The sequence below is a fragment of the Condylura cristata genome, unplaced genomic scaffold (assembly GCF_000260355.1).
Source record: "Condylura cristata isolate star-nosed mole 26May11 unplaced genomic scaffold, ConCri1.0 scaffold00004, whole genome shotgun sequence".
In the NCBI taxonomy this organism is placed as follows: domain Eukaryota; kingdom Metazoa; phylum Chordata; class Mammalia; order Eulipotyphla; family Talpidae; genus Condylura; species Condylura cristata.
This window is the reverse complement of record NW_004567105.1, coordinates 40,663,244-40,674,927: the sequence shown is the minus strand read 5'-3', so window position 1 is coordinate 40,674,927 and position 11,684 is coordinate 40,663,244. Positions and strand designations below refer to the sequence as shown.

Sequence of the window (11,684 nt, the reverse complement as noted above, 5' to 3'; positions counted from 1 at the left end):
ATATATACCTCAATTTTCTGTCTCACATCAAGTGATCATCACCTACCTGTCCCCAAATGGGCCCAATGAAAGAACAAACTCACAGTGCTTCTTCCAGGATGCACTGAGCCCCCCCTTGTCCCCCATCTCTACAGGATGACAAGGTGCCTGCTCATCTACTCCCCATGCATGGCTAGAGGTCTAGATTCAATCAGGCTCTTGTTAAAAGAACACAACGATCTGGCATCCAGGGGAGAGGCGGCTGCAGACCATCACACCCCAAGCCTGGACACCATGGCCTGTCAGAGGACCTGGCAAACAGCAAGGCACACTCTGCCACACTGAGACACCTGTGTGGTCCCAGAGCAGCTCAAAATGCACACCAATACGCCATCCTTTCTTAGAGAGTCGAGAGAGCATTTTCCCCCTGCTCTGTGTCTAAAGTCATCCTGGCTGGTTCCTGATAAGCAGCTCCTCCTAACTCAGGGACCCACAGGCCCCCACCTTCCCCAAGAGCTGGTGATGCCCCATTTGCCCACTTCTGTATCACACAGAAGCCCCCACTCAGCACAGCAGCTGCACATACAATGGGATGCAAGAGGTGAGCATCACTTTCCTCAGACTGCCCACTCTCACCCCAGGCTCAGAATGGGAGAGAGAGCTAGCCCACTGTCAGAGAGCTGTGGCCCACTCCTAGGGATTTCTCTTGACAGTCTGATAACCATGCTGGCTGAGATCAGAAGCCCCTTCAAGAATAAGTATCTTCTTGTTGTTTCACTCTAACCTTCTCTTGCAATGATCATGGCTATCATCGCCATGCCTCTAGTCTTCCTGACCCTCAGGAGCTGACTCCACCATCTCCTAAAGACATGGAGAGTCCCCTGAGTCTCCTGGCATGGGCAGCCACCACCAGCACAACAGCTCCGACTGCCAGAGATCAACCCACCCCAGGGCCCTGCCATGGGCACCAAGCACCCTCCACAGGGCCAGGATGTCCATAATGTCAACAAATCTAACCAGCACATCAAGTCAATATATCTAATATGAAGTCAATAAACCTAATCAGTATCATGCTCAACACTCAATGAAAAGAACTCACATTTTGCTGGATACGAGCACCCTTGAGGACATAAAGTAATGGTAAAATTCCATAAAGATTAGAATTATTGACATCTGTAGTCATCCCTCTGGCATAACAGTTCCATTTACCTTGCTCTCACTACAGATTTTTAACCTTCAGATTTTTTTCAGTCATCATTTGAGACAATTTAAAGAGCTGCAGTCTCCTTGCAGTATGGCAAGTAAAATAAGAAACAGTATCTCATGGAATGCCATCCCATGTCACAAGTTATCACCAAAGCCACAGCAGCAGCATGCCACATCACAATTCATGGGAGTTCTCAGGTCTCAGGGAAGTTACTGAGTCTAAACTGGGCTTTCTCTGAATGCACAATGAGCTTTGAAAACATCAACTTCACAATTTTATTATAAGGATCAGATTAGCACTATCTATTAACACAATCTATAAGTCCAAAGACAGGTTGTTATTTTTATATGCAGTTATAAATTATAAATTGTAAATTGTAATGGAAGCTACGGCTTCCAGAGAAAGGACCTTGGAACTCAAAAACGTTGCCGGGGGGAATAACGATCGTAGTGAGAAGTCTGCATGTACTCTCGCTCTCTGAAAATCTTCACCCAACCTTATCATCTAATAGCCTCATAAAACATGGCTGTGCTCTCAACTAGCTTCCACATTCAAAGTAACCAGAAACCCAGGACTGTCTTCACCATGCATACCGCGTGCTTTCCTATGTGAAGGAACTGATTCAAGAAGTTCTCCATCAGTCTGATGCACAAAATCAACTGATAGAAGACTAATCCTTAGGCGACATGGTGTATTTTTTTTTTAAATAATATAACAGCTTGTTTTTACACCATTTTTTGCCCTTTTCCATCTCAGTTGTAATCCCCGTGGCCTTCCCATCACCAAATTACCCATGTGCCATCACCATAGGACATGGGTGTATTTTTATTTCAAAATCACCATGATAGAGAAAAAAGGCACTTTGGGCAAAGGGTCAAGGTCTGAGGACACAGCCCAGAGCACCTCCCCCAGGTCAGAGGTTAGTGAACCCTTGTCAGTGGAAGCCCCCCGTGCAAATTCAGCTTCACGTGTCATCTAGACACTCCTGTGATCCATGCTGACAGCAGACAATGCAGAAACCTCAGTGCATCCCTGCAGAAAAAGAGAACCACACCTTCCAACCCGCTCTGCTGGTGGCTCTGGTGGCTGTCTAGACAGGACTCAAGGATTTGTATTCTCAGAGAAAGAGCCATAACCACACATTTAAAAGGTTTAGAAAGCTTGATAGCTAATCCTCATAAGTAGAACACCTACATCATCTGGTACCAACACTAACCACATTTCTCTTGGGGATGAAAATAATTTTAGATGGTTATAATATTACATTCATTACCAAAACCACTGAAAAGTCAGCAGGTATTAGTGTAAATGAAAACCAACTAATTAAAATCACTGTGCTAAGATGACAGACTAGATTAAGACTCAGCCCCTAAGACTTGTGGTAATTTCAAAGAGAAAGACACACACACAGAAAGTCACAGAAAAATATAGTGGGAGGGAGAATATGTAAAAAAGCTGCCCTCCATAGACGCAAAGTGTGGAGAAGGATTTAAGGACAATTTCATTTTTCCTGACTGTACAATGTGCTCTAGGAAAGAAATAATAAATGATGGTGCAAGTTGTTATGACAGCTTCGTGGGGAGGTATCGCCTCTGTTCCTAAGTGGGTTCCCTGGCGGGGAGCCACGGAGCCTCACTGCCATGAAGACAAAATGAAGTGGTCGCTGGATTTGCGCAGCAGGCAGGGGCAGCTGGATGAGGCACGCAAGACAGAGAAGTGTTTACAAGTTGATCAGGGCTCTGGACCCTGGCCAGGCTCCTCCGATGGGCCTGCTGCCCACACAAATTCCTTAGGCGGTTACATAACAACTCTGCCGGGCTCGTGAAGTCTCTCCCCTCCTACCTGACAACAGCACATTTACTGAACACCGAGGCCTGCCCTTTGCAAAGGGGGCAGTGGAAGAATCTGAGCTTTGGTGAAAACACAGTGCAGGCTGTCTGGGTCTGGCAGGCAGTGGGAGGGCTGTGGGAATGGCTGGCCATGCCCAGGCAAAGTCAGACCACAGGTAGATGTGGACTTGGCCTCCTAGTTAGCACCACCCAATAGCTCCACCCTACCCCACCCCACCCCCACAAGTACACACCTAGTTGTAGGAATGACAAACAATACTCTACTTTCCCAAGTACTTTTTTCAGTCCATTGGAGCAGATAGCCTTTATTTCTTGTGGACATGAGCCATTAATTTTCATTAACATGTCTCTTTGTGAGTCCTTTCTGAGGAATGGCAGGTAAATATCTGTAAGGCTGACACTTTCAAGCCAACGAGGGGAAATATCAAAGTGGACAAGATACATTCTGGAAGGATGAGGCCCAACCGAGGGCAGGGAGCCACATGGACCAAGGAGGGCGGTTCAGAAGCACCAGAGAGAGACTCTGTCGGGAACTTTGCAGCCTGCCCATGAAAGACTTCTCTGCTTCTTGGGATTCCTTCCACCGTCGCAAAATTCTTGATGAGACACAAACATGCTGCATGTCTGAACCTTTGCACAGAAATAGCCCTGAAACTTAGTTCCTACTGCAGCTTTCAGGACTACGACGACACATGCCTGCTGAGTTTTTAGAAATACACATCAAATCTAACACCTCAAATTAAGGGCAGGGCAAAACAAAAGCATGTGTACCACCTGTGGTTCATTGGGAGTTGGGGAGAATATAAAGGGCAAGACAATGGGGGGCTCTTCGGAAGGAGACACCAAGAGACTCCAAAACCCAGAGCCAACCTGAGCAAAGTGGGAGGACAACACAGCAGTTCTTGAGGAGCACAGTCAACATTGGGGAAATGCCCGTGTTGATCCCTAAGGTCATTTTCAGGGAGAACCAACAGGGCAGAGATTTTGAATGGCAGCACACAGTGGCCCCTGCTCTGGGCACAGTGTGCCCCCTTGAGCCAGGCCAGGGCTGCTGTGCATGCTGCCTGGGAACTGTCCTTTCTCTACAGGACTCGCTTCTCCGCGGACCCTTAGCTCTATCCTCTCTGCATCTGTGAACAACCAAAGTTCTCCTTGTACAGGAGAAATCATCTGCTCTCTCAATAACTGGGATCTAAACTCACTAAGAGGCATTACTTGCGTTGAGATCTAGACCTAAGCAGTGACAAATGGAGTAAAGACAAAGTACAGGCAAAAGTGTGATATGACAAGTGGCCCATCATTCAATTACTAATTTTATCATAATAGAAATTTTACTGGACGGGATAGAACACAGGAACTTAGGGCTGAATTGTGTCTTTGCAGAATGCATGGGCTGGGTTCCTAACCCCCAGGACCTCAAAATGTCCTGGATTAGGAGGGAATTTAAGAGTCATTAAGGTAAAAAGAAGTCACTGTTATGGTCCCTAGTCTAATAGCACTGGTGTCCTTCTAAGAAAGAGTACACACAGGCACACACAGAAAGACAGCTATGTGAGACCACACAGGAGAACGGTCACCTTGAAAGGCCTCAGGAGAGACCAGCCCAGCCTGCACCAGGCTGTCACACTTCCAGCATCCAGGGTCATGAGGAAATGCATTTCTGCTGTTTAAAGTCTGTGGGATTTTATGGCAGTACATGGAAACAAACACACGAATTACGAGTACTTTTAGGCTTCTTAGAGATAGATAACTGAGCTACAAACCCTTTAGGTAATCATTTCTATGAATGACGCAAGTAAAACTTACCCTCTGTGATGGAAAAATACCCCTTCTGAGATATTGCCCTTATCTTCCTCCTCCCATCTGACAGCACTGAGAAAATAAGTGCAGAGTGCACAAAATGAATCTTAAGTACAGGAAATATAAATCAAGGAATAATACAATTCTAAAAATACTCTGTGTTAGGAACACAGAAAGGATCAGGAAGGGGAGAGTTTCAGCAAGGCAAGCATCTCCTGTGCAAAATCCTGGAGATCCAATTTGCTCAAATTGCTAATGGAAGCAAAATTCACACACAGGTGCCTTCATGGCGAGAAATACTCAGCCAGAGACCCAGCAACAGGGTGGCTGAACCCCAGAGCGCTCTCGCGCCCATGTTCACATCTGGTATGAAGTGGATGGAGGGGAACATACATCAGCAGCTGTCCCTCTCACCCAGGAGGCCAGCGACCCCCAACACAGACTCTAGACTATCCAGTGAAGACTCAGCTAGGCCAGCTTGTAGGGAGCAGAGTGGGCCTTGCGTCAACCCCAGGCTCTCCACCCTGTGGTAGGACAAGGAGGCGCATGGCGTAGAGGAGGACATGGCCACTGGCCACTATCACACGGCAGTGAGTAAAGAGAACTGGGACTCGTACAGATGTCAACAGGATAACAGAATGTCTGGGGCTAATGACTGAGGGGCAGGTGGGAAACAGGGGTCTGTTCCCCTTAGAGGAGATCAGACTCTGTGCCTCACTGCGGGGAAGAGGCTGGCCAGGAGCATCGTGCTCAGCTGTACACCTCGGTCACAGTGTAAGAGGCATAGTTTGGGGGACAACCGATGTGACCCTAGAGGAGGAGGGAAAGAGTGTGTGGTGGTGAGACTCAGGATGCATCCATGTGGGGAATCGACAAGACCGCAGGATGTGGGAAGCAGAGGAGATGCTAACTGGGAGAGACTCCTGTGTGGGGGTGAGGAAGGGCTAAGTACCGCCTAAAATCAGCAGGAAGGAAATGTGAGGGCAGCACAAGGCATCACAAAGTATAAACTGAACTCAGAGCAGTTCACAGGTAGCGAGCTCAGGGCATATGGAACCTCCAAGGAATATCATCTCAAAGATAGTGCCAGGGAACAGCAAGGTAATGAGGGAGGGCCAGAGGAGGAAGGGCCTTCGCCAGGGAGCCAATGGAAGAGAAAGGTCCAGAAGGATGCATGATAGACAATGCCATGGAAAAGACCACCATGATAAAGTCTAATGGAACCAGGCTAAAGGGCGAGAAAGGAGGGACAAGCTGAGGCTGGGCATATAAACACCCTTTCCTTAAATCCTGACAAGAAAGCAGGAGGACCTCTCAGTGGCCGAGGGGTTAAGTCTCAGAGCTATCACCACTACAGCCTGAGTTCGGTTCCCAGCCAGGGCACTGACCTCTCCTGTCTCTCCCGTTCCTCCCCTCAGCAGTCTAATTCAGTATTTGCCTGTGCCCCACTCTCAAGCCCCCACACTCTGGCATATACCCCAACAAAATGTTTAAAAAAAAGAAAAAAAAAGAAATAGGGTCCACCCTGGTGGCACAGCGGGTTAAAGCACTGCACTAAGAAGCTTAAGCCACTTTTGCATGAGTTCGATCCCCGCCTGCCCCGGAAGAGATCCACATGGCGTGGCAGACCTCTCCTGACCCGCCCGCTGCTCCCCTCAGCAGTGTACTTCATTGATCTGCCTGTTCTGCTCCCCTCTTTGTCTCTGGTGAATCCTCTCACCCTCCACATCTCTGGCCTGTACCCAGTTCTGTATGAATAAATAAATAAATCTTAAAAAAAAAAAAAAAAAGTAGTTGATTAAAAAAAGAAAGAAAGAAAAGAAATAAAGCAGAGAGGCACAAGCAGAGATCACCCAGTGAGGCCTTGGGGGAGCAGGCAGGTGGAGAACTACGTTGCCAGACCACCAAGAAGACAAATACTGAGTCGTCTCTGTGCTTGGGGGCCCACACCAGCCACCAGCACAATGCCCACCTCTCACGTTCAATGCAGGGCCCCTCTGGAAGACTCTGGACTCATAGATTCAGATTTCTAGTGAATTCCCACAGTGGCCCCTGTTTTACCTGAGCCCTCACCTAGCATCTGGGTCTCCCCGTCATACAAAGGGTGCATCTAAGAGATGTGCCAATCCCTAAGGGTTGGGGGTCCCGACAGCCTACTGCTAGCCACATTTCACCACCCCCAACTCAGCTGCTCAGCAGTCTCCAGCATCAGTGCTGGGTTACTCTCCTCACTGCTTCTAAGGCCCACTCTTCTGTGACTATGGGGTGCCCTCTCCCCTTTGAAGGCCCTGTTTGGAGGCTGGGCACACAAAGTCTCAAGGCCCTGCTCTGGACATCATGGGCTCCCCAGCACGATAAAAGGGGTTTTCACACAACACCCTAGCACGCTCACTTGCCAGGCTCCAGGCCTTGTCCCCTGTCCTCAAACCCAACCCTTCCAGGTCTACCTCTCCTAGCTAATCAACTCACCCTCCACGAGGATCTGACAGGCACCCCCAAAATGCTCATGAACCTGGCTCTTCCATCTATAGCTTGAGCTTGGAAACAGCTTTGCCCAGCACTACACAGACTTACACATCTGAGTCAGGACCAGTAGTTTCTGAGAATGACCAAATTGTGGCCTGTCAAGCTTCCTACCAAAGAGAACCACAGGGAACACGGGATGCCCCAATTTGCTGCCTGAGTTGTCAGCAGATCAAAACCACTTATGAACATAATGAAGATCACTGCACGCCACCTACACAAGGTGACAGCGCCTTTCATGTGGCTGTGGGTGCCCTGAGGCGGAATCTTTCATCCACAGACAACGCAGGTAGCAGAGTCCCAAACACACAGGCCTGTGTCTTCCTGCCTGCATAGCATGCAGCTCCAACAAGCTCGCTGCCTGCCAAGGGGCTGCTCTGGCATTGGCATGCAGGGGCCAAGTCCCAGCACGTCCTAAGCACGGCCTTCACCCACTCACGGCTCCTCTCCGCCGCCCCACCCCATTCCTGACCACCTCCCTGTTAGGCAGCTACACTGACGCCTCCCACCCGAGTCACCTCTCACTGACCCCCACATCGCCTGCTCAAACCACATTCCAGTTCACCGGTACACGTGGTGTTTACTCTGACCCTGTACCCAAGACAGTGCTCGCCACAGGGTGGGACAGTGGTGAGGCACATGGGTAGGGACCTAGGAGGTGGGGGGAGGGTTCATTCCAGAAGAGGAGGTGGCCACCCCAGGACAAGCTACACTCAATCTGCTCGCATCTGTGTGGCCTATAATGCACCCCAGCCGGTGTTGCCCCCCCACCCCCGCTGCCCACGCATGCAGGCTTCATTAAGCAGAGGGACCTCCAGCGCAGATATGTGGGCCCATCAGACCCTGTTCAAGTGGAAGAAGAGGCCTGGGGGCCCAAGGGCAGTCACGGCTGTGCACTGTCCCCAGGCAGCATTGGTCTCAGGGAGGCTGGACTCGTGCACTTTTCAGGACATGGTGAAGAGCTTTGTGAGCGGCACCACATGTTCCAGAAGAAAACCACAAGCTTCCCAGGCCTCACATCTGGCTTCAATCTTCCAGGACACTAACCCCCTCAAGGCTGTCTTAGCACAATGGCCCTCTGGGCCCTTGCTGGGGGACTGGTTTGTGCTGTCTGCTAGGCCCAGACTCCTGGCCCAGGAAGTGTTCCTCCTGCCTGAGCCTTCCCAATGGGTCCTTCCTGGGGGCAGTGCCCAGAGTGGCTGATAAAATGAGCCTCTGAAAATGCATCAGCACCCCCCAGCTAAGGAACTCACTACAGAATGAGACCGCCAACTCTTTCATCTTCATTGAGAGGAAGGAAGAACATGATGTTTGTGAAGGGCTCAGCGTGATACCTTGAAAACAGTCATTTTGCTGCTCCTTGTTCCCCAGCATGCCTGCTTCGGGCCCTGCCTCCTGAAGAGACACGGGGACCCATAACTGAGGGCCTCGGTGGGCAGAGACCTCCCCAGGAGTTTGTACGGGGACATCAAGGATGTGAATGTGCCGGGGCCTCTCGCTCCACGAGCCTCACAGACTTGATTTTTGTGAGACTTAAGTTCAAGTTTGTTGGCCACTCAGAAATGGTATTCAAACCCATTTTTTTTTTTTTTTTTTTTTTTAGCAAAGTTAGTGAGACACTTACAAACTCCGGATGAGCCACTTATAATAAAACAAAAAGTCAAGTCCTGACCCATCGGCTCTTCTCGCCACATTGTGATCCCCTGAGCTAGGAAATAGCGCAGGAAAGCTGCCCTACGTGTGCTGGGAGCCACACACAAGGCTCAAAGTTTCTTATTTCAGACAAATTTCTCTTAAATAATATGAGATGCATGAATTTTTCTATCCTCAGGATAGATAAGATGCAAAAATGTAAGTGCTAATGTCTTCCAAGAACCAACACACCCAAGAAGCAAAATGATACGGAGAAATCACTGCTTGGATCATGAACAGCGCTGCCATAGGCTAGTGGTAATGCATGCCTTGGTGATGAGTGATAAATATTTTTGGTCTACACCTATACCCAGGAAGCCTATACTCATGTTACAATTACACATTAGGGTATGGCAGCCATCAGAAGCACCGTGGCTGAGTTAGGACTCAACTTCAAGGATGCATATACCAAGTGGCTCTAACAATTTGGTCTGTCCCTTTCACTAAAACAGTTTTACTCAAAATTAACCAACCACCTTAGTCAAGCTCCTTTCCATTCTTCCTACGGTTGTTGTTTATGGGGGTGAAGAGGGCGGTGGCGAGATCTGATGTTTCTGTTTTAAGATGACATCATTTCTCTGTGTGTTGGGGTTGCAGGCACAACCAAGACCAGGCCATGACCACTCACCATGACATCCCCTTTGAGGAGCTGGGCCGGCTCTATGGCAATGTAGATCCTGTTTTGACTTTCCGGGCCAACCGTGCTTCGAAACAAACAGACAAGAGATTGTCATGAAATGTCATGATTTAGTGGACAAAATACATTTTAAGATATGCAAGCCTATAACTGAAAATTCAGAAATTGCTCATTCTCCACTAAGGCTCAGAAACTGCTATCCAAACACAAAAAGCAAATCAGAAAAGCCCAGAAATTCAAGTTCCGAGGATGTGGATCTGTCCTTTATCTGCTGCAGAGTGGAGTGAAAGGCAAACCCCAGCAACCCGGTCACCTCCCCAGCACTCCCTCTTTCCTTTAGGATCCAGGGTTCGTGCCCCTTATGGAGCCAAGCACTCCCAGCAGGCATTCCCTGCTCCCCCTCCTTCCACCCCTTCCCAAGGGTGACACAGGGCACATCCATTTTCCAGCCGCTGTACTTACTAGACCCCCGACGTGTACATGGGCTGCATGGCCTGGTAGAGCTTCAGAAAGGGCCGGCACACTAGAAGATAGCAGAGTCGCCAGTGAGGACAACGCACAGCAAGAGGAGTTTGTCAAACAGATGAAAGGGGCCCCGAGTTGGGAAGCCCAGGTGCTGCCTTAGTGGTGTGGGGAAGTAGTCCAGAGGAGGGCAGCCGCAGAAGGGACTCGGGATTCCCACAGTCAGCCCCACCACTAGTCACCTGTCCTGTCCCTCATGAGCCAGGCGCTCGCCTCACGCCAATAGCTCATCCAGGGACTGTGGAGACTGAGGCCAGCTCTGGGCATGGCCCTCTGATGTAGGAAGGGGACGTCGCTCAAGGGAAGGGGCTGCAACCAGACTCTGACGGGGGAAGACACTCACCGCCACCAGTGTCGAAGTTGGGGGTGCCATGAAGGATGACGAAATGCAGGAACAGCGGGGAGGCATTCATTTTCACCGTGCCTGACAGGAGTCCACTGAGGAACTGAACATACCTGCAAAGACAGACCACTTAGAGCTTCACGGGGCACCCTCCCTGCCTCCTGAGCCCAGGTGGGATCCAGAGGAAAATGAGCAAACACAACCTGCTTCTCCCTGGGTCTCGGCATATGCGTGTTTGTCCCACACCCTGGAGAGTCACAGCCACGGCCACCGAGAGTTTCTGGACCTCACACATTGGATATGGGGGGCAGCCGCCTGGTGTGAGCCCCCATAACAGAAGACCACCTACTCTGGTTCTGAATCACTTTTGTCCACCAAAAGCAGGGCTGGGCAGGGCCAAGTCCCAAAGCTGCATGGCCCCCAAGTTAGGAAAGGCGGGAAAATGAACCCCCATGCCATCATCATAAGCGTGCCCCCTATAACGGACTCACACCTCTAAGGCCTCCACAGTGACTCAGTGACTCCTCACTCTGCTCTATATACATGCTTTGTACTCTTAGTAGAACCCTAATAAAGGCTGGAACCTGCCTGCTCATCCTATACACAACCTTTGGCTGCAACACCTGGCTGGTGACTCTTCAACCATAAACAGTACAAAGTACCTGGACCCCTGAACTCCTCAGGTCTCTCTTCTCCGTTGTCATGATGCCCTCCAAACAGAGAGGTCTACATCTGCCAGAGACCCCACTGGCCCCTCCTGATAGTATAGGCCACTCACACTCTGCACAGGCACAGGGTGGCTAGAGACGATGCTTCTCTAGAAGCATTTCCTCAACGGAGCCCCTCTGAGGCACAGCATGGTGGCAGGGACAGGCACAGGGCACAGACTAGCCACTCAGCTTTGATCCCTCCTTCCCTGATGACAAAACAAAAAGCAAAATCCAACCATTCACTTGTATCGCTGGTGCCTCACAGAACTGAGCAGGGCAGGAAGTGAACATTGACTGAATCAAGGTCCTCCACACCCCCTCCTGCTGCCCCATTCACTGGCCACCCCACCCCAGGACTGAAACGCTAAGCAGGCTCACTCTCGCTATGTTAAAAACAAACCTCTGCGGCCCTCTCTGGTGG

At 49.9% G+C, this 11,684-nt stretch overlaps 1 protein-coding gene across 1 annotated transcript in view; it reads right to left on the bottom strand.

Moving 5' to 3' along the window:
* The window catches only part of TNS3 (tensin 3), a 129,274-nt gene that overhangs the window by 97,848 nt on the left and 19,742 nt on the right, over positions 1-11,684 (bottom strand). The window contains exons 6-8 of the mRNA XM_012720398.1: positions 10,554-10,666; positions 10,151-10,211; positions 9,680-9,755 (exon numbers count right to left, since the gene is read on the bottom strand). Coding sequence (XP_012575852.1) covers positions 9,680-9,755; positions 10,151-10,211; positions 10,554-10,666 — 250 coding nt within the window. The remainder of the gene's footprint in view (positions 1-9,679; positions 9,756-10,150; positions 10,212-10,553; positions 10,667-11,684) is intronic.